A 23,553-nucleotide genomic window follows, 5' to 3' on the forward strand; every position below is an offset into this window, starting at 1 on the left:
ATAATAATAATAATAATAACACCGACAGTCAACTCTTCTCTCTGAGCCCTGGTCGTGTTATTATTGCTGTACCTAATTTCTACCGCACGAGGGAGACGCGGCCATGTTTACAGGGTCGAACCCTCTACGTCACCACTATCACATCCTCCACGCGCTGTGCTGTAGGAACCAGAGGACGACAGAGGAATTGGAAAAAAAAAAAAAAAAAAACTCACGTACGTCTGTAAATGAATGAAGGAGCGGGACATCCCTTTCTGCCCCACATCAGATATTTTCATCGTCCGAAATGTGACGTATCGTCTCCGGTGAACGCTGGTCTCGAGCGGAGTTGACGTCAAGGCTTCTTGTCTTTTCTGAGCCTTAACGACAGGACAGCATCACCGGGTAAGCTAAATGCTAACAGGGAGCTAATACGGAGTCGCGTACCTGACTCTTTATTAGAGAAGCTAATTTGATCGTGTGTTTATTAAACCCGGCGACAATACCGTAGCTGCTTCCGTTTTCCCGGGAACACTGCGTACTTCGATTAAGTTATACCACTCTTTGACTTCTCCTCGCTCCTCGTCTCTGTCATTGGATTCATTTTATCAGAGAAGAAGAAGGTGCTGGTGTGCCAACGTGTGTCTAAGCAAACACCGAGCAGCCTTGAACTTGTAAATAAGCCATATGGTATAATACAGTCTACTCTTATAGATAAGTCTGATCAGTTTATTGTGATTTATTTCCAATTATTTTGAGGTCCAGATAAACATCTGTTAGTTTAATTTATGTCTGAATGTCCTCAAATGTTCCCAGTCCACTGTCACACAGCTTGTAGCGTGCAAATAATAATACTAATAATGATAATAATAAACAGGATCACTGCAAATATAGTTGTGGACTTTATGTTTTCCCTCGTAGGACCTTTTTAAGAGTGGGTGTGATAGACAGTGCAGTCAGAGTTTATAAGGAAGTAAAACAAAAAAATATATATATATTATAATTTTAAAGCACCTGAAAATGCTTAATCTAAATTTTAAATAATACATTTCTGTATTCCGTGTTTATCTTTAATAGGGGCAGACATAACAGTCATCACTCATAGTTTTAATTGTTCCTACTACTCTGTATATAATACATTTTCTTCTGTTATATATTATGTAAATGAGGTTAGGTTAGCTTTCCTTTGTTTTTGTTTGTTGCTTTCTCCTTCTGTATTTTGGTGTGTTTGATGACTTTTACTAACCTGAGGGGAGGTCCTTTGCATAAGCCTGTTGGCTTCTTGACCTTTCCTGTCGCATCTATTTTTGGATTTGGATTGTAAGTACGTAGTTTTATTTGTGTTAGCTTGCCCTTATTTGCTTTGTCCAGGCAGCTTTCTGCTAAATAACTAAACTTCAAGTGAAATCTATCTTGAAATAAGAATTAAAATATCATCCAGCACTTGAAGCTAATGCTTTAGGTGTGAAGTTGCTTTAGGTATGAAGTTGTCTCAGGTGTCTATGCTTTGTGGCTTTTCTACATCTGGATTTCTGACCTCTAAGCCGGCCTCGGGGTGACTGTGAGGGGTTGAGCCAGACCGAGTCATCTATACACCCTTTAATTTTCTGACCGATGGCTGGTTGTTTTGTGCTCCCGGTGAGTGGAGCTCATTGACAATGCGCTCGGTGAAACCGACGCAGTCCCCAGAGCCATCACTCATCTAATGACAGTCTTGGTTCGTGATAACAGCCTGAGGATCGAACGAAACAGTAATTAGGAGCCTCGGGTGAAGGTTGATGAGTCGATGGACGGCTTAACCCGGTCCTCGCTTCGGTGGTATATAAAGAGGTCTGAGATAAGAGAGCTGCAGACGTTGGAGGACAGACTGTATTCTGCTTTGGGGAAGAAGCTGCTTGGGATGTAGCGAGAGAAATCTGCTGTTGGCGTCTTCATTCATAAAAGGTACGGTGTGCTTTATGCTTTAGAATTGACCATGAAATGTTGAGTTTGGAAAACAGCTTGAGAAAATCTGGTCTGAGCACCTCTGAAAACAATGAAACAGTAAATAATAGACAGAAGAAAACCTTCTCCAAATACAAGATTGATGGGACATTGACTTCAGTGTTTAACTTAGTTTTCGTGCTGCTTGACTGCAAATTTTGTCCCCCAAAGAAACACCATTTTTCTTGTGCCACAGTTTTTTTTTTTTATTGTTGTAAAACTATATTATAAAGTAGATAACGCAGTGAATTAAATTGAATCAATGCAAAACAAAGACTGTTGTTTGAGCTGTAATCTTGACCTACTTTCGTCTTAAATTAATGCACAATTACAGGATGTGAGTCTGGTCCAATATCTGAGATCGAAATGTGAAACGCTGCCAGAAATAATGTTTTATTTCTCGCCTTGACTTGTAGCCTAGGTAATAAATCATTAATAAATGTCATGAGAATGAGAATTCCCAGCTGCTGGAAACGGTGTGAATTCTTTCATTACCAAGGAACTGATGAGGGAGTGACTAAAGCAAATAATAAGTTTGGTTTTCCTCGTGCAGGACTTTGTTGACTCTGGTCAAGGTGTCGTTTAACTTGACATATGCGCCATCTTAACTATTCACTGAATTATTCAAAAGGCGTGTGTGCTTGGAGTGGTTTGTTAGGTTACATCAATCCTCGACAAAAAGACAAGTGGTATTTTGTGTATTTTGCATTGAGATATTGTCCTTAGTATGTTGTTGGTTGGGAGTTGAACCGCAGCCTGAACTCCTGCTGGACGTCTGACAGATCAGTTTTTTTTTTTTTTTTCTATTTCTGCTCTGTCAGCTGGTAAAGTCGATGATGACTAGGGAAATTTCTCACTGAGCTGTGTTTACACTCGGGTTTTCGAGCTGTTAGATTGGAGAGCAGCGCTGATAACGCTGTTGATAATTTAGTCGCCTGATGGAAACCAAATCATTTACACACTCCCAGTGTTTAACGGTGAAGACAGTGAACGCAACCTGTGTGTGTTCAGTACTTACTTTTGCTTTTATTGTTGTGGTTGTGCTAATGTGTGTGTGTTTACCTGACATGGCTATAAAAGCAAACTAAGACAAACGGGAGACTTTCAGAGAATAGAGGAAGAAGACGAGCAGACTGAGACTTCACATTTTCCCTCCCTGCTCCTCCCCTATTTGCTCCCCCGCTGCCAGTTCCCTTCTAAACCTAATATTTAACATCGCGGCACATTTCTTCACTATCACACCGAGGGACGAACGTCTCCGCTGCAGACTGCCAGTCTCTTCCATCAGCCTTTATCTCAGCAGCTACAAATAGGCCTTGGGTTTGAAACTGCACACACACGTACACACCACTGAAAAAGACGCGCACGCTCTGTCTCATGACATGGTTCTGACCCGACACGCTGACATTTAAAGTAAGTTTCTACGTTGTTTTTTTTTATTCAACCGTAGATACTCATCCACCAGTGTTTATCGTGGCTGGTATGTGCTCCAGAGCAAAATACAGACTTTCTAAGGTGCCTGAATGCATGTGTATATATATAGTATCTGTACCAAGTTATTATCCCAGTCGCTGAAGCAGCTCAACAGGCAGCAGTTTACCAGCTATTCTTTTTCACTGTGTGGTTGTGCCCGCTACATACCGGGCATAAATGGGGAGTAAAGTCCGGCCTATGATGGATTTTAATGAGGCTGATGTTCATATTTGCACACGACATAAGCCGAGACCTTAAATGTCCTGTCTTAAGAAATGAATCATTATCATTTAATCAGCAAATTGTGTTGCAAAATATCAAAAACTGATATTTTGCAATGATGTTTGCAACGATGCACGTCAAAGTAAATTTTTGCAAATAATCTCATTTGAGATGCTTCTGTACTTTGTGCATTTCGATTTAGCAGATGTTGCATTCAAAGTCTTTGCAATTGAACAATCAACAGTAACAGCTATAAGCAAGAACTGATACACAACAATTATGCATATAAACACACAAAAGCCTAAAATACATTGAAGTTCTGCTACGAGTTACCCCCATGCCATGAGACCTCTGCCTGCTCTCCCAGCTGAAAGACTCACTAAACTTCCCAAGATCACACGTGTGCACATATACACACTGATACAAGCACAAACACGCTCATTATTGTGCACAACATGCATCTGTGCCGTCTTTGCAAGTGGATTATGCGATAGTTTTCAGGGTTTGGCGTTGTTGATCGATTCAGCTGTGCACTTCTTCATTTCCACAGTTGTCTTGGCTGTTGACACCTATTGAGTAATAATTTGTTGATAATTACCTAACATCTCTGTGCTGACATGTCTGCAAATCACGCCACCTACAATGAAAAATCCACCTGGTTGAGGAGACGTGTATTGTATTGTTGTTGTTAGATGTATTGTTACTCTGGGTGTTACGCTCCCTGCTCCTAGTTGATAAGGTTTTATGGTTGTGTTGTATTTAATCTCTATTTATGCAGATAAATCCCGGCGATGTGAAGATATTTGGCCAAGGCAGTTTGCATAAAGCAATGGCTGTAACAAAGTTGTAGATCAGCCAAGTAAATTAACACAACACGCATTTATCGCAGCTTTTGATAGTTTTATCAGCTTCATTTATTTCATTTTAAAATCTGTGACCGTGTTAAAGTAGGAAGAACTGGACATGCAAGATGTTTGCATTTGCTTGACTTTAAATTAATTAAATTAAAATAAAAAAAAAGAAAATTAAAAAAGACGTACAAGGTGGTGACAACTTTTAGTAGCTTCAAAGTGACCGAGAAACCAGCAAGTCCACTGTAAGAAAAGAAAAGAAAAGAAAAGCCTGAAGGTGTTAAGGTTTATTACCAGATCATTAGCTGCCATTTATGTGTATATAATCAATTCAGAGATGTTATCTGAGCCCAGCAGCCAGCAATAAGAGACCAAGGTGAAATGTTTCTCTTTTTTTTTCTGAGACTAAGACCTTATTAGACCAGATGGAGGAGGGGGATTTGGGAAAGAGGCTAGAATTTATTGGGGTGAGGAGAGGCTTTTCTCTGCCTCCTCAGTTTAGAGATCAATGGGCGGGAAAAAAGGCTGCGACTGAACATAAATTGGTAACATACAGTAGCGAGTTAAAGGTTTCTCCGGCGTATCGTGAGGTTTGTTTGTTCTGTAAATGTGAAATATGAGGGTTGTCTCCAATTCTCTGGACTCTCCTGGCCTGAGCTGTTTATGTTGTTTTCTTCAGATTCTGTGACATAATTACTGTATAACTTCACGTTTGCATCTTGCAGCCCCCGTTCGTCTCATTCCACTGGCAGCAAACATAGTGACCTTCTCTCTGAATAGCTCGATAGGAATCAACAAGAGAGGCTCATTGCTGAAATGAAATGATCTAAATTTGGCTCGACACTCGACTTTGTGGTCTGAGTGTCAGATTGGAAAAAAAAATAAAAAAATCGATGGGGAAATGCGAGCACAGAAAATTGAAGCTGCCATTTCTGGTTTCTTCTCCTCTTCGCTGCCCTTTTTTCCTCTTTTCTCCTACCTTTTTCTGTGTCCTGCTTCCTAACCGCTAACCTTTTTCGCTCTCATTCACAGGCGACTGCACCGCTGAAAGGCCCTGCTGCTGCTCTCTTCTTCTTCTTCTTCTTCTTCTTCTTCGGTGCTCCTCCCCTGACTTCCATCTCCCGGCTCCCGGGGAACCTGTGGGCATCGCTCTGCACGCTCGCAGCCTTAGACTCGCCGTGTCAGACGCTTTACTCACCGGCTGGTCTCCGCAGGGAAAGGGTGAGTTGGTTGCAAAATGAATAAGTCTGTTTATTCAACACAGCTTTGCATGTTGGCCCTTCCGTGTGCTCTGAACTGAATCAATGCTCTGTGTGTTCAAGCAGGAGTCGGGAACTTAACAGTTTGCCCTGAGCATTTGTGTCAGGGAAGATTTTTTGAATGATATTTGAATTATTTTTCCTTTGAATAATGTTTTCCCACACATGCCCTTTGATTAGAGTAAGATTTATTCTTAATCTGGTGTGTTTGTCCAGCGACAATTTAAAAAAAAGAATCCTCCTCCCACTGTTGGCCAAGAACATGGTTGGTGGTTTTACACACTAGTGTCTCTGATGAACACATGCTGTAATTGTGTGTAATTTTCTGTAATTGGAGGCTGTGTTTATCCCCCTGGTTTCTTGTTTCCTCTGGGTGTTTTGTGCTACAGTGGCTCTTTGTGTCATCTTGTATGGTGGTTCATTAGCAGTTGGATGTTCATGTAGCTAAGGTTAAATAGAGAGTGTTCGAACAACGGACACCAAATGCTAAATTAAATTCTGTGTTTAGTTATTGATGATTTAACCAGGTGTTGATTAATCTAAGCCAACATTTTATATGTAACAGTATTCTTCTGTTTCTCTTTTGCGTTAAAGGAAGGAGTTTATATATATATATGATTATTTTCAGTGCTTGTTAAAATGTATAACATTTAAAACCATATTTGCTTCAAGCACTCCTCAAGTATCACCTATTAGCGCACATCTGGATTTAGTTTTTGGGTTATTTGACTTGACATTAACAAAATGGGACCTGCTCTGCTCCATAGAGCTTCTACAAGTGATCAAAAAGTTTCTTTTGCTCGATTTTGAAAAAACAAAGTTGAAAATATGCATCTCTTTGTTTGTTACCAAACACCTTTCACAATTCATGGAGTGGAGTTAGTTTCTAAGCCAACTTTCCATGTATTTCCCCAGTATTTACTGTGTTCTAGTATTCAGACATTAAATACAACCACGGGCAGTTTGTATTAGTTTAGTGTAAGGTGGCACCTGATGTATAAAAAAAAAAAACAACAATAAGAAAATACAAATGATAAGTTAAAACATAGAATCAAATAAAATGGTAACGGAACACCATGTTTCAAAAAATTACTTTTACCAAAGCTGCAAGAATAAACTCTAATAATCCTTTCATCATTCGATGTCTTCTTCTCTGATTCATTACAGAGGTCGCTGGTCTATGTGGGAATATTGGCCGGTAATAGTAGGTTCATAGGTTTGTTTTATCTAATTGAATTGTCCATGTCTTCTTTTCCTTGCACAGAGAAACATCCTCCAATCACTGCCAGTGAATCACCGCCATGCTCATCTGGTCCCCTCATGGCCAGGCCACTATGACCGTTAACCTCGTCCTCTCCCAGCCAGCCTTCGTCCTGGCCCTGGCCCTGCTGCTGCTCTGCCCCACGGGTCCGGTGACGGGTCAGGTGACGGGTCAGGTGGAGAGTCGGACACAGTCACCGGCCCAAGTGCTCCAGGACCTGCTGGTCCGCTTCGGGGACAACGGCACGATCACGGTGCCTCAGCTGCGCTCTCTCCTGGCCGTCCTGAGCCAGGGTCAAAATGAAGGCGACAGCGACAGCAGCAGCAGCAGCAATGAGGCGGAGACACCACCAACTACACCTTCTAAATCCAACGGCTCCAAGGTGCAAACTAAAACCTAATCTTCCTTTGTGTTAACGGTTCGACTATAACAGATTGAATGCTACAGACACGTAAAACCACATTTTTGTAATTTTACATGACTTGGCCAAGAAGCCTCTGGTATTAATAAGATCACTTGTGCACTACTGACATTGAAATGCATCTCCACACGTGTCCCGATCCACCACTCGAAATCTGACCTCAGTTTTGGCTTCTATAAAAGTGTTATGTCACTTAGCATTAGAAAGAAAAAGCTCCAGTAGAAAGAATCAGTATCAGATTTATTGGCCAGGTAAGTGAACACATACAAGGAATTAGACTCTGGTCACTTTGCTCAGTGGTAGAACAAAATAAAAACAACACTTGAATAAGCATAAAATAAGAACACATGAAAATAAAAACAGAAAAACTGTACAACATAAATACACTTCAACAGCACATAATGTTAAAACACTAAACGTTAACTGTGGAGCTCTGGGTTCACGCGGCTGTTGTCCAAGCATTGCTTTTGGTATCTGCTTTCTATCGTGTGACACTTGTGTAAATTGTAGATACTTTAAGAACACGTAATAGGATGACCAAGTGTTTAATCTGTGTCTTCTGTGGCTGCCGCAGTCTAATCAGGTCATGGTAGGATGCTGCTCTATAGATCTGTGTACTTGAGTGGATCAGTGTGGACACAAATCAGCGGAGGAGTAAAATGTTCCTGGTTGGCAGTAACACGATAAGTGTGGATAAATGTGGTTTTTGCTATTTCTGGTCCTGTTTCAGTAACTTTTGTGTCCTCTGTACTTTGCAACCAAAGCTTCAAATTAAATTTTGGCACTTTGTTAGGTTTCAGATCGGATCCAAAACAGTGGACATCTGTTACTCTCTCCGTGGAGTTGCTCTTCTCACATCTACTTGTCGTTAATTTTCCAGTAGAGCAGCGATGACGACCTTATTTACACTGGAAATTACATAACTCGTCTTACGACCGGCTCCTTCTGGCATCAATGAACAAAGACATGGAAGACATGTAAAACAAATATTTTGTTAAGGATTACTCAAAATCCTACAAGTGATGGGGTGTGTGTTGGACCTATGATTACTTTTTGAGCTATAAAGTTCATGTTGTAATAATAATGAAGCGACCCAACAAACTTTGGTGCCTAGAGGCTCTGACTCGCTAACTTGCTGCCTAACCGGCGAGGGCAGTCAAGAAATCAGGCAAGATCTAAAAAAAAATGTAAGAGCAGAGAAATAAAACACAGTTACCACAGCAAAACCCTGATATTGAGGCTTAAACCCTGCATGAAAGGCAGAGCCGGTATCGATGCCAGATAGCTAAGATATTTAGCATATTTCCCATACTTAGTGTCGCGAGCGGTTGACTCACATACTTGCTTAGCTGCTTTTGAGTAGATTTACTCTGATAGATTGTGGCGGCGCTATGAGGACTTGGAAGAACTGAAAAGGAACATGAGGTTAAGGTCTCATGTTGGGGCTGACACCCACTAGTGTGTTGGTGGATTTCTCTGTATGAATATGACAGTGGGAACCAGCAGTGCCTGTCTTGGTCCAGACTGCACTTCCTCTTCCTCAGTGAAATGCAAATCATTATGATGTGTCCTGTGATCGGTCACATGCTGAAGATAAGTCAAGGATATTCAATATAATGCTGCAGTTTGGATGGTTTTGTTGTTATGTTTGATTGGCAAGTGATGCATGCACTTCACAAAGCCTCAGTTCAGTTTGACCAGGAAGTGTTATTTGACTAGGCCTTCGTGATCTGTGCATATGTTTACCTGGATGCAGTTATGTTTGTCTTTTGAAAAGCTTCCTTTGTGCATTGATTACTGATATCTTATGTCGTAGTTTGACTTTGCTGCGTGTGTGTCGTGGAAGTTGATGTCTGTGAGGCATCCTCTCCGTCTCTCATTATGTATGTAGTGTTAAAGGGGAAATGAAGCACTCAATCAAGTAAACCACATTTTATAGACAAAGTTCTCTCTTATCAACAATATATAACGCTATTGACAAATGTTAGCGTATAAGGAGAAAATAGGATGGCTGCTATGTTTTTTTTTAGCATTCACGCTTGGTTTTCTTGTAAAATCCCTCATATACGTTCTGCATTAAACCAATAAGACCAGTCTTTGTTGACCTTTAGCTTAGATTAGCAAAGGCACTTGAGGTGCAATGAGGGCAATGTGTGGTTACAGCTATCTCGACATTGCCACTTCCACCACATGCACCTTGCAGCATACAATCTGGAAAGTATGCACCGTGTTGATACAGGACAGACAGCAGGTGAAATGAAACCAATCCAATGAAACAGTGTCATTGGTGATCAATAGCCACACTGACACCAGATGTGTAGTGTTGCCAACCCGCTCTTCTCCCCAAACCACTTCTTCATCTATACCCGGACTCAAGATCTCTTTCCATTTCACCCTCGTCCATTTCCAACGGCGTTCAGATCGATCCAACCAACGCTGTGACGAGGTTGGTTACGTCACGTCAAAATGGTGACTCCCTATCAGCAAGCCAGGTGGAAACGACGAAAAATAGGATGAGGTCTGAGGCACTCAAGAGGGTGATGATAATAATAATAATAATGCATTGGTTTTATATTGCGCTTCTCCATTAGCGGCTAAAAGCTCTTTACAAGTGAATACATTATTCATTTGCTCGCACAGTCACATCCTGGTGGTGGTAAACTACCTCAGTGGACACAGCTGCCCTGGGGCAGGCTGACGGAAACATGGCTGCCAATCTCCGACCACCACCAAGTATCACTCATTTGTAATCGTACCCAGTGGAGTTCACACTGGGAGCAAAGTGGTTTCAGTGTCTTGCCCAAGGACACAATGAACAGAGTAGGGACAGGGCGGAATCAAACCACCAACCTTTCGATTATTGGCCGACCGCTCTACCCTCCTGAGCTACTGCCACCAAGTAGATATAATAAAGCCTTTATTAGTACATGGCCGGCATAATAAAAACACGCCAACACGTTTCAGTCAAACAGGCCTTCGTCAGAGGAAGGGATAAATTTTTGTAGGTCAGCTCAGCTCATTGTTAAGTAGGTAATCAAAAGCAGCTGCTCAGTGTGAGACGGTCACATCATTGATGACCTACCAGTGACGCACAATTTAACATCATAAATTCAATAAATAATCATAAACTTAGAAAGCATACACGAGTACTATAATACACTCATGTGAAAAGTAACTATTAACTTTACCAGACTCATTAGAGTGTATTTACACAAAGTATTGGATCAGTATCACCAATACCAGCCTGAATTTGACCCAGTATCAGATCGGAAAGGAAATCGGTGGTATCCAACATCACTAGTTGGAGCATCCGGGAGGACTTCTCTAAGGGCACTTTCACTTCTCAGTTTCTTTTGACAATTTGTTTAATATTATTTGCTAGATTGCTCGATTACGCCACTTCAAAATGGCGACTCCCTAAGAGGAAAGCCAGGAGGAAGTAAGAAAAATGAACTTGTTAAGTCTTTGACTTTAGCAACTTTTAAGTTTGCAAAGGCGTTATTTTGGATAAGGTTTGCACTCACTTCCCCTTTAATAATTGCTTCTCTTTCTGTGTTAACCCTGTGATGTACACAGGTGTATGTCACAGGGTTATATTAGGGGTGTTAAACATATGGTCCAAAATCAGCTCACCAGAGGACATCCATAAATATGTGTGTTATTCTGTGAAAATTGTTGTTATTAAATCCATTGCTAGATTTATTTTTTGTGTCGATTGATACATCTATGGAGCAGATAATAACAATCAGGTTCCTAAAGGACCTTCTTTCTAAAGTTCACTGCGTCTGCACACAAACTTTACTTTTAACTTTACTTTTAACATGCAGCTTGGTGTGTTTTTTTCCCGTTTCCAGTGCTTGCCTGCTGACACGCTGGCCATGTACAGCTTCAGCGAGCAGTCACAGCTGGATGGACGAGGTTTGCAGGAACTGTGTCCAACCATGCTGCAGCAGTTGGATGCTGGCACCTGCAAGGCACAAAAGCAGGAGGAGCCTGCAGACGTCTCCCCGAGGCCCACGGATGCTGAGGGTGAGCGTTTCCTATCGGTGTTCCCATCGTCTGGACACTAAGTTATTTTCAAATCTCTTTTATTTTACATGTGATGGCATCTATATCGGCTGTTGTCAGCTCCTCGAGGTGTCTGATCTTTTTACAGCTTCTTTATCTTGTCTGTTTTATGTTTAGAATGTACTGCATTGGTTATGTGAAGCCTTCTGTCAATGACTAACTCCATGTTTCCTCTGCGCTCTCCCTCTTAATTTTTACAACTATATTTTGAGTACTCATATCGTAAAAGACTCCTTGAAAGCGCACACAGACTCTTTTATCAGGTCTGAGCCTCCAATGTGAGCGGCGTTGCCTGGAGATAGCGATGTCATGATACCCTCCGAGGAGATAAAAACACAAATAAGCATGCGCGAGGCTCAGATTGCAGTTCTCAGTTTGGCTCAAAACCCGACACATCCATTAGAGTTCACAATCCTGCCTCAGTCAGCACATCCAGTACGTGGCGTAGATGTCATGCAGGTAAAGACACAGCGCAGACGGGAACTCTCTTCTTCCCTTGGTTGCTGATTGACTGTAACTGTATACAGACCGCTGACTGTACACACCCAGCAGGATGTCCTTCACAGCCCTGGAAGCCATTTCGACATGCTCAGTCTGAAGTTCTTGGAAATGAGGGGTTCAGCGCAGGCTGTTGTGTAACAAGCATTTGGCTTTTGTTGAAAGTTGAAGCTAAATTGACTTTGCAGTATAAAAAGCGAATCTAATGACAGAAGATGAAGTTTTGCTTGTGTGATGTTTTGCATTCAGGGGTGAAGACCCAAAGCAACACGGCTTTAAGAATGTTTGTAGCACGTTATTAGCATTTACTGAAGGAAAAATCAGTTTTAAACCAGCAACATCATGCTTTAGCTTTTTTTTTTTTTTTGCACCACCTCATTTCTAACCCAGTTTATTTCATCATAGACGGGCGAAAATGGCCCAGCACTCTCTCTTGCTCTCTTATCGGCCACTCATGTGCCCTCGGCTCTCCTCACACTTGTCCTTGAAGGCGGCTTATTTTGGCTTGAGAGCTGTTTTGCTTTTCCTTGGCTGTGGAGAATTGCCAGCAGCAGAGAGGCAGATGCCATGGAAACTCTTACCTACTGTAGATCTCACTGATTTTTTTTTTTTTTCTTCCCCTCCCGCTATGTAAATGTTGCAGCTTTTGTCAAATTATTCATCTTGGATCAGCATCAGTTGAATATGGAGACATTTCCCAGTAAAACGTTAGTATGCAAAAAGTGTCATAGAGCATTTTGAACTTAACGTAAGTTCTTTAAGGACAAACATCTGGATCTAAGTTACAGAGTTTCAGTTGTGAACTTTATATTTATACCAAGTTGTCATTATGTCCACAGCCTGAAATAATTAAGCTATTTATTGTGAAATGCAACTGCTGCATCTGTTAAAGCAAAGATATGCTTCATCCAGTCCAGTTAAATCTGTAATCTGTGCATTTTATCTGTAGCGGTTTTGTTTGAAATAAGCGCTGAAACAAAATCATTAAGACTGAAACCAGTATTGAGAACAGAGCTGTAACTTATCCGACTACCAAATCCCTGACATCTTTACATTTTAGTGCACATTTCATTTTTTTAACCCGATTTTGCACATCTGTGGTTAAGAATCAGATTTATGTTTTAATGCAAACATTTAATTTGGCTGACTCTTAATTTGTTACCTTAGTTGTGCTCACATCTGTTCCTACTCTCACACTCAGGACGTAACTTCATTTCCTTTCTCAGCTCGGAGAACGTATCTCACATGACTCGGTGGATCATAACTCTTAACGAACCTAAATAACTTGTACTTTTTCCTCCTGTAAACCTCACAGGTGCTGCAGCCTCGGAAAACAAGTGGCACAGTCTTTACCTTTTATTTATTTTTTATGGTTTTTAACAGGTGTTGCTGAAAATGTATTTGAACCAAAGATCAATGATGTTCCTGTGTTAAATTGTTCTATACTTTTAGAGTTAAAATTTAAAAATTAGACATGGAAAAAGAATTTCAGAAAAGTATTATTGCTCACCATTCTTTAAACAGATAGATAGATAGATAGATAGATAGATAGATAGATAGATAGATAGATAGATAGATAGATAGATAGATAGATAGATAGATAGATAAATAGATAGATTAGTATAGAAATTAGTAGCATAGGTTAGCATAACATCATTTGGTAGCAACATTGTGTAATAATTTAACCCTGTAGCCCTTTGAGATCCTTTGATGAAAAGGGTATTATAAATAAAATGTATTATTATAATGTAGTTTGTAAACTGCATTTATAGATGAATTACCAGCCATTGTGCATTGCAGTATAGTTTAGTTTTATTCATTTATTTATTTCCAGTATTCAAATGAAAAGAAATGCACCAAATGCATATACAAATACTTCCAATAAGTAACATTAGCTACTGGTAATGTTTGAAAACAGTAATAATATAATCTGCTAAATAATATTTTAATATCACCCCATTCCTCTTCCATCCAACCTGTCACTCCAACTCCAGTGTGGGGTTTCTCTTTCTTGACCGTGACGGTGATCAATCTCTTCTCCCTCACCGGAGTCTTCATCGTGCCTCTGATGAAGACGCGCTATATGAAATACGTGCTCAGCTTCTTCATCTCTCTTGCCATTGGCACGCTGCTCTCCACTGCCATCCTGCAACTCCTGCCTGAGGTTTGCCATCTGCCACATATACTCTTTATATATATATTTAAATATATATATATATATATATATATGAACCTTCACATCTCTCCACATTCCACAAACCTTTTGCTTTTTGAAATGGAAGCATGGAGTCTTTTAGTTTGCTGCAGCGTCACATGGGTTTTTTTTTAAAAGAAATTAAATAAATAAGTACATGAATAAAACTGGTGCACCTTTGGCCAAGCGCTTCTTTGTCTTTCCTGTGGTCATAACTCTTTCCTTTTCCTGGCGTTGTTTCCCACCTGTGGTTTTTCTTGGGCTCAGATAAAGTTTTTGTACCGCGCTCACTGCATCCCCAATCATCTACCAGGGTGGTTTTGTGTGTGTGTGTGTGTGTGTGCGCGCGCTGCTAGTTTTGCATCTGCGCCTTTACTGCCGTTCAAATCTAGGCCACCGCTGAGGTTTTGTCGAAGAGCTTGTTCGGTTTTCTCTGCAACCGCTGCACTCCGATAAACAGACTTGACAGCAGCGTTTCAGTCATTCTGTTTTGTTTTGTTTTTCTTAATAAATCTTAGTTTTGTGAAGCAGTGCTGCTCAGTAGAGTGCAGAAGCCTCGTTTCCTCCTGCTGCTGTCAGGCTATTTAAAGTTCATCTGCCTTCCTTTGTGTCTCCAGCGGGAGCTAGTAGTTACCCCGAGGCCGCGGTCGTGGCACTTGAATGGACGAGGACAAAGTGTGTGTGTGTGTTCTTGAGCTGTAATTTCAACTTAATTCCTTCCTCTCTCAAGAAAAATAAATGCATGGGTGTTCGAACATTGTTTCAAAGGGCGACCAATTACTACGTCGAGATGCTAATGAAAGGTGGTGTCACTTCTCTTGAACTGTTTTCAATGAATAATGAATCTGTTGTTGTCTTTTCTTCTCAGGTTGATTTCATTCAATTCTACCTTCCTTTTCTTTCCAGGGAGTTTAAATGGCTGGTGTTTTCTAATTTTTTTTTCTCCCCCGTTCCGTACTCTGGTAATTAATCTGATACGGTAATTTCTGAACTAACTGCCTATTTTTCCCCACCTACCCCTCCCTCCTTTCCTCTCCGCCGATCAGTGTGGGGTTATGGGATCCTGTGTGTCACACTGATCTCTTTGTGCTCGCTGGTCGGGGCCAGCGTGGTGCCCTTCATGAAGAAAACCTTTTACAAGCGACTGCTGCTCTACTTCATAGCCCTGGCCATTGGCACGCTCTACTCCAACGCCCTGTTTCAGCTCATCCCAGAGGTAGATGCTGCTGTGACTCACTTAGCTGTAGCTAACTCACAGAGCCTCCTCACAGGGTTTGGACTATGTAGCTTCTGGAGGGTGTTCAGGATTGATTTGAATACATATGTTATATTTCTAACTAAAATAAGAGTCTAGCCAGAACTTAACTATATATGTATATATATGCATGTACAGATATACACCGATCAGGCATAACATTATGACCACTGATCGGAGAAGTGAATAACATTGATCATCTTGTGACAGTTCAGTGTTCTGCTGGGAAACTTTTAGCCTTGGTATTCAGTTCTAAAAGTTTCCAAGCACACACACCCACACACACACTAACAACATCCTGTTACCAGACACCACAGGACGCCCTCAGAAGGCCCAAGTCCATTCTCTGATGAGTCACAACTGCTTTGGAGGCACAAAGGTAGACCTACACAATAGTAGGAAGGTGGTCATAATGTTATGCCTTTATGACTTATCATAACATAAATATCACAGTAAGTATGATGAATTACTACTGTATAGACATTAACAGAATGATATGCTTTAATTTACAGTTAAGCCATGATTTGCATAAATGAAACTGAGCACAGATCAAAATCTTGACTATTATTTTATTACCTTCTTGTCTTGGAAATAAGAGGATGCTACACGTTCACAGATGTTAAATAAGATTTGGTCAAGAAGCTCTGAAAGTGGCAACTGTAAATTATACAATCACCAAATGAGAAACAACATCTAAAACAAAGCTAAAACGAAGGCATCTGGAAAATTTACTGACTAAAAAAATAAAAAAACATTCAGTTAGAACTGAAGAAGCCACTTGGATGAGTGGTCTCCTCCAGGAAACTCAAAACAAATCCAATTTAAGCTATAGCATAATCTGGATGACACATACACTAATCTTTATTTGACTTGACTTTAATTGTGAAATCGTGGGTGTACTTTTAAGACTCAAACGTAAAAGTGAGACGGCTGCAGTTAAACATGCTAATTAAAAGCCAGTTTATTGGAAGAAATCAGGTCCAGACTATAGGACGCTGTAAAACCTGTGTTTTAGTTGATGGGTAACCTGTTAATTTGAGGTTCTCATGTACATGACGTTTGCTCGCTGAGGGAAGTTCAGGTGCATTTTGTCTCACTGAGGTACAAAGGCAGTCCTCCCTGCATGTCTTTTATGTTGTCAGACACATTTATAGCTGTTGCAATAAGCTCTTTTGCACCACTTCACCAGGGATGAATGGAAAAAAAAACTATTTGTCTACCTCTAAGCTGGAAACATTGGCTTGTTTCTGCAGGAAGAGGAGATGATGTCATACATGTCTCTGAGCTTAAAGGCTGAAATATCTCTCTGCGATATGTTAAAAGGATGTCAAGTTTAGTCATTATCAATCACTTAACTGTGCATCAAAGTGTACAAAAGAATCCAGAGATAAAATGGGTTAGGGAGTAGAAACGCAGCAGAAAGCTTTTATTCACTCAACTCTGACTACACGACCTACATCCACCCATCATAACACATTATTTCACAGAACACTGACTGATCCCATGCAGAAATGATTAATGACAGCTTTTATTTTAAAAGAAGTCATCACAAATTAACAACTTCTTCCTTCGCGTCAGGCCTTTGGTTTTGACCCCATGGTGGATTTCTACGTGTCCAAGTCTGCGGTGGTGTTTGGAGGCTTCTACCTCTTCTTCTTCACCGAAAAGGTCCTCAAGGTTCTTCTCAAGCAGAAACAAGGGGTGAGTTTTTACACCAGTGACATTGTTTCTCGCCTCCATCCCAAGTTGATTTTAAATGATTTTGTCCTTCAATATTCCTCCAGGCAAACATACATTGTTGTTAGACAGCAAAATATTTCTTGAAGCTCGGTATGAAAACGTTCGTGACACAACCAAGTTCTTCTTGCTTGTTTTATCTGTTAAGCGGTGGCAGGTTTTACCAGTTGAGCAGGAGGTTGCCTTTTATCTCCAGAAGCTCATTTGAATGCGAAAACGACATGTCCCAAAAAAATGAGGCTCAGAGCCACAAGTTGTTTGTCTTTGTTTTGTATTGTCAGGGCGTTGTGCACTTGTTCTGCAGAGAGACATTCCTGTAGTCATTATCTTCATTATCTTTTTTTTTTTTTTTTTTTATGTGTTTAATCCCGAGGCACTGGTGACTCACTGTACATCAAGTACAGCAATGGCACACGAAGTAGCACCTTGAAAAATGTGGCTCTTGTTCTTATGTTGATCAGAACTGAATATTCTCTTTTATAAAGAATAATTTATTAAGCAAATGACGGTTTTACACGTCACATGTTTACACGCGCAGCCTCTTTGTCATTAAGTTTTACAGCAGGGCAGAAGGTCATTTAATTCATTGATTACAACAATTCAATATTAACTCAAACGTTCCCAAATATGAACGAAAGGAAGCAGAAAGAAGAATAATCTTATATAATCTGCCCCTTTACCCTGAGAATCAATTTACAAATAACTTAAATTTAAAGCAAAATAATGATAATAATAAAATAAAATGACCCGTCTTTCACTTAATGACATTTGTAACCCCTAGAGAGGCATGTGCAGTAGCTAAAATTAGTCAAATTTGTAGGTAGGCATACTACTGCATTAAACTATGCGATCTGATCTGATAAGCTGGCACACAGCATATCTTGGTTTCACAGACGTCTGCCGCAAGGCCTGGTATTGTCTGTTGCCAGTTTGACCATTTGGATGGTAATTGAGATCTAACCGCTACATTTGTGAACGTACTACCCAGCTTTAATTTGTGGCTTTTTATTTAATTTAAATCCCATAACCAGCTTGGCTGAGACTTTAAACTGTGGATATTAATGAAGTCTTGCAATGATTTCGATTCCATTCACAAAAAGCAGCAGTAGGAAATGTTGGCAGTAGATTGTGGGACAGTTGCATTACCTTGTAGGACTTCACGATACGATACGTATCACGATACTTGAGTTAAAATACGATACATTATTGCGATATTATGATATTGCAATATTCTACATAAAAAAGTGGTGGTGGAGGAAATCGTTCACGATCGGCCCAAAACATGACTTTTTCTTTTGAAATCAATATTGAGACATTCAAAATCGATATTGTATCGGAACAAAAAGTATTGCGATATATTGCCATATATTTTTTCCCACCCCTATTACCTTGTAGCTACTGAGTTTTGAGCCATAAAGTCCAGCCAGCCTAGATGATGTTTAACGAATTGACCTGCCAATCCAATTACAGATGCTCGTTCTCACCTTTCCTGGGCTGTACCTAGTTCATAGTGTGTGTGCATAATTATCAGTATTTGTGCAGAATATGTCAAAATCAGACTGGGGATCAATTAAATGTACATTTAGTCATATGTGGATATATTTCTTAGTGGTGGTTAAGCAGAAGCACATGGTGCCCAAATGGGACAGTTTAAATCAGCTTTATTCTTTCTGCGACTTCCACCTACATATTTGCCACAATTCAGTGGTCAAGAATGAATTTCACCCCCGTAATCTTGTGATTTCTGTTCCAGAGCCACGGCCACAGTCATTACCACGGTACAGATCGTTACTCTACACCTGATGGGGACGTGGAGGAGGGAGAGAAGGAGAAGCTGCAGCAGAACGGAGAAGCCAGCAGTTTGGCTCTGGGCAAGGTGGACGCAGGGGAGGGAGAGCTTATGCTCAGCCCCGCTCAGACACCACAGGTAGGATTTAGTTTGATACACAGGGGCATGGAAAGATCTTTAGATTTATCTTTTCTTTATTCCTATGACCAACATAGGGGAAACCAGTATGTAGCATAAAAGATAACTCCATTGTTTTCCTTGCAACTAAGAAGAAACGGCACTTCAGTGCACTTGCAGTCCAGAATATGTGGCTGCACAAGATGCTGAGATGGAGGCCCAGAACATGTGAAGGTTAAGCAGCCTTGCTGCATCACAGGGGAAAAAAAAGAAAGAGTGACTGGCTTCTCCACATAGGCCCCTTTAAACTGAACCCCCATTCAATTCGTCAGGAAGCTGAAAAACAAAAGAAGAGAACAGCGACCCCTGCAGGCAGGCAGGGTGGGAGGGAGCACAGGGCCACAGGGGCAGACAACACTCACAGCCAGTCAGTATATAAACTTTCCTCTGATCAAAGTGAGTTAGAAAAAACAAAAAAACAAATGGTGCAAGATTAATAATGAAACCGATTAAGAGCTCAGACAAAGCTCTGTGGGTCAAAACTCTCACTGTTAATTGCGGTGCATGTTAGAATAGTAATACCAAACCTGATCAGAGACAGTTACACTTTCACAGCCTTCAAAAAGAAACTGCTTACAAATATGTAAATATGTGCCCTTAAAGGAAATGAAATTCTCCGTTTCAGTTCTCTACTGTAGCCTCTTAGTTCTTCATTGAATTTCATTATGATTTATAGTATAATCATATAACTTATATATAACTGCTGCCAGTTATTGTTTGTTCCTTTTTTCTTTTTTTATATACACATGATATTATTATAACTGTTATTTATGTTATCTCTGTCTTTTAATGTGAGGACTATGGATGGAAATAAGCCCTGAACTAAATCTGGCATATTTACAAGATATTTTATGTATTTGTCAAATACACGAGAAAATAAAATAAAATAAAAGTTCGACAAAAAGGGTTCAAACCACTAAATATGTAGATCTTCCTCACTCTGTCCCCTCCAGGACTCCCAGAGTCCAGACAGCGCGGCTCGCTCCGGCGGCAGCGGCGGCGGCTGCTACTGGCTGAAGGGGACGACCTACTCTGACATCGGCACGCTGGCCTGGATGATCACGCTGAGCGACGGCCTGCACAACTTCATCGACGGCCTGGCCATCGGCGCCTCCTTCACCGCCTCCGTCTTCCAGGGCATCAGCACGTCCGTGGCCATCCTGTGTGAGGAGTTCCCCCATGAGCTGGGTGAGTGGAGCCAGGACACGATTGCTGCTTCAAGTCTCGGCTGAATTCATGTATTTATTCTTTGTTCTTCCGTCTTTCTGCCACCAGGAGACTTTGTGATCCTACTGAATGCCGGGATGAGCATACAACAGGCCCTGTTCTTTAACTTCCTGTCCGCCTGCTGCTGCTACCTAGGCATGGGCTTCGGCATCCTGGCGGGCAACAGCTTCTCCCCGAACTGGATCTTTGCCCTGGCGGGAGGAATGTTCCTCTACATCGCTCTGGCAGACATGGTCAGTGTTTGTGAGATTGGGAGTGAGGCCAGAGCACGTAGGTGTGAGATAATTACAAAAGACTCCTTTTCAAAGGTGTTACAAGAAAGTGATAGATGTGCAATCAACCTTGAAACAAATTTGTTTTGAAAGTAAAGGGTTATTACGAGTGGTAAATGAGCAAATAAGCTTTTAATCTACAGTATTTTGGAGTACAATTACTACGATTAGCACATTGCTATTCCAAAGTATCCATTTTCCATTATAAGAAGAGTTTATTTTCTTTGTATTCTTGATGGTAACTTCACTTAGCTTGCATGAATTAGCCACACCACAATACCCAGGACAGCTCTGAACTGTTGGCACACCTGGTGCTATCCTTAGAAATAAAATTAAATACTCATTTTCTGTAGCATTATTGTCAAATCGGACAAGATACGTTCCAGTCCACACCACCGAGCTGCAGTCCTTGGATAGTGAGTTGCTGCTGGGAGCTTACAAAGCTCTGTCTGTCTTATCTTCTCAGTTTCCAGAGATGAACGAGGTGAGTCGCGAGGAAGAGGACGCCGGCGGCAGCAGCTTCCTCCTCACCTTCGCCATCCAGAACGCCGGCCTGCTGACGGGCTTCGCCATCATGCTCCTCCTCACCACGTATTCGGGACAGATCCAGCTGGCCTAGGACCGTCCCAGATCCTCTGAAGCAGCACCAGCCGCTTGGGTCAGCGGGAAACAAAACCGGGGGGGCCGGGGGGGGATTTTTAGCTGGTGGACCCTGCTCTTTACCTTCCTCCTTCCTCTCAGTTTTCAGGACCCTGGAGTTCGATGGGAGTTTGATTGTGCGGCGGGTACGCACAATGTTTAAAAAAAAAAAAAAAGAAAGAAAAAGAGAAAGTTTGAGTAGCTGTTCCCACATGCACATGTAGATTAAGGTCAAAGAGGGTGTCGGTCTTTTTTTTCCCCCCCTCAACCGTCTCATCACAGCTGCTCCCATTAAAACTGTAAAAACATCTGCAGAGACGAGACTCCTTAGCTGAACAAACTGTGCAATACTCACCCATTCAACCTGTCCTCCAGACTACTGATCGGCCAGTGTTTGCTCCTGCTCTTTCGTCGTTTTCTCCCGTTGATGTGACTCAGCTTGGGCCTGTTGAGATTCAGTACATTCAGATCCTCTGTGAGAAGCACAATCAGGTTAAAACAGTGGCTGACCCGTTATTTTCCATTCCATACCAAAAAAAAAAACAACAAAAAAAAATGAAAAACTAATCTTTAAGGACCTAAACTGGAGTTATTCTTAACAAACAACAAACTGACTTTAAGCTGTTGTTTGTGTGTTGTTGTTGTTTTTCTATTTTTTTACTCATGGAAAGCAAAAAGACTTCTGAAGACCAAATACGGGCAGATCACAGAGAACGGTGAAGGGCTACGAAGTCTGGATTTCTGAACATCCTCCTCCTGCGGTTTCTGACGAACGCACGCAGATCGCACGTGTAAAGTCTAGAGTTCGATTTCTGTGGCTTTATCCCGTTTAGCAGAGTCCACCAACGTGTGCCCTTCATTGTTCACTGTATTATCGAATTCAGAGCCTCTGCAATATTTTCTCCCAGAATTCTCTATTCTTTTACAGTCTAGTTGTAGTTTTTAAACAGAATACTGTAAGCTGACTCGTATAAGAACGCACACTTTGCCCACTTGTCTGTGACGCTGTCCGTATTAATCATTTATAAACCGACATATTAGGTTATATACTGCATCTTGGTTCTTACGGTGTTAATGACAAACATCTTATTCCCTCCGAGTTGAGCGGTATGGCCAAAAGTATACGGACACATCATCCTATTTTGTACTTCAGGATTTCTCCGAACTTCCTTTTATGTGGCATTATTATACTCAAGCCGCAGAGGTAAATAAATATCTTAAGAACTGATGACATCATTTACTATACAAATGCTATATATTTAGTCTGCAGCAAAATGTTTTTAACCTGTTTGCCAAGTTGTATCAAGAGCTGGGACAAGTTTGGAGATTGATGCCTCAGGTCCATTGAAGGAAAATATTCGCAAACGGGACAATTTGTAAATTAGTTCTTCATCATTTAAGCAGAAAATGCAAACGTGTGTCTGGTTTCAGCCTCTCTCATATTAATCTCCTGAGAGCCTGCTCCTGTCCTCATATGGGGACATCATGTTTTAGGTTAGTGGCAGCTTATTCCGCTTCATTTACACTTTAATCCTCATAACTAGACACCAGTCGGTGTAAAAACATGATGGTGAGCATGTAACAAAAGGGACAAGGTACAAAACATCATCAAATTTTACAGTTGAAATTTGTTTATTTATGATTATTAACTTTTCTAGTTTTATGTGACATGCGAATTGTAGTAATCAGTAGCAACAAGCTATAACTTAACTAATTAGCAAGTACTCGAAGGACACCTGGACTTAATTAACCCCTTGAGACCCCGCGTCCTTATATGGGAGCATGAAGTTTTAGGTTTTATTGAAGCTTATTCTGCTTCCTTTAAACCCATCGTCCTCATTAGTGGACGATTCAGTCTGCCATCTAGTGGTAGCAAAGGTTAAAACTTATTTATTTAGGGTTATTAACGTTTCTAGTTTGATGTGACTAACATTTTTAACACATTTTATCAATAGTGACGAGCTACAACCTCGCTAATTAGCAAGTACTCGTTTGAGGACGTTGGGACTTCAATGTTCTGTCTTTGCTCAGTTCAGGTATTAAAATAAACAGTTTTGTATTTTGTCACACAATTGTGACTTCTTTATAATATGAATAATGAAATAATACCAGTGTCCACATATGAGGACATCATTTTTTTTCAAAAACTACTACTTCCTGTTCAAAGATGATGCTTAGTTATTATGTGTTAGATCCTTGTGTTCCCAAATACCTTGGTGAAATTAAAATGTGGACCAAATAAAGGCTT

At 40.8% G+C, this 23,553-nt stretch overlaps 1 protein-coding gene across 5 annotated transcripts; it reads left to right on the plus strand.

Moving 5' to 3' along the window:
* Positions 1 to 119: 119 nt before the first annotated feature.
* On the plus strand, positions 120 to 23,221 carry slc39a14 (solute carrier family 39 member 14). 5 transcript variants are annotated; one of them, XM_047592614.1, is made up of 10 exons: positions 120 to 384; positions 5,541 to 5,729; positions 7,032 to 7,410; positions 11,304 to 11,478; positions 14,010 to 14,179; positions 17,043 to 17,165; positions 18,955 to 19,128; positions 20,121 to 20,355; positions 20,443 to 20,627; positions 21,133 to 23,221. In XM_047592614.1, the coding sequence occupies exons 3-10, from the start codon at positions 7,069 to 7,071 to the stop codon at positions 21,283 to 21,285; spliced, it is 1,557 nt and encodes a 518-aa protein (XP_047448570.1). In that variant the 5' UTR covers positions 120 to 384; positions 5,541 to 5,729; positions 7,032 to 7,068; the 3' UTR covers positions 21,286 to 23,221. The 5 variants fall into 5 exon arrangements, with proteins under 5 accessions (XP_047448570.1, XP_047448573.1, XP_047448569.1 ...); XM_047592613.1 differs by lacking the exon at positions 14,010 to 14,179 and adding an exon at positions 15,256 to 15,425 and having other exon boundaries at positions 121 to 384; XM_047592615.1 differs by lacking the exons at positions 120 to 384; positions 14,010 to 14,179 and adding exons at positions 1,477 to 1,923; positions 15,256 to 15,425.
* The last annotated feature ends 332 nt before the right edge of the window (positions 23,222 to 23,553 follow it).

Source organism: Mugil cephalus, chromosome 8 (genome assembly GCF_022458985.1).
Source record: "Mugil cephalus isolate CIBA_MC_2020 chromosome 8, CIBA_Mcephalus_1.1, whole genome shotgun sequence".
NCBI lineage: Eukaryota > Metazoa > Chordata > Actinopteri > Mugiliformes > Mugilidae > Mugil > Mugil cephalus.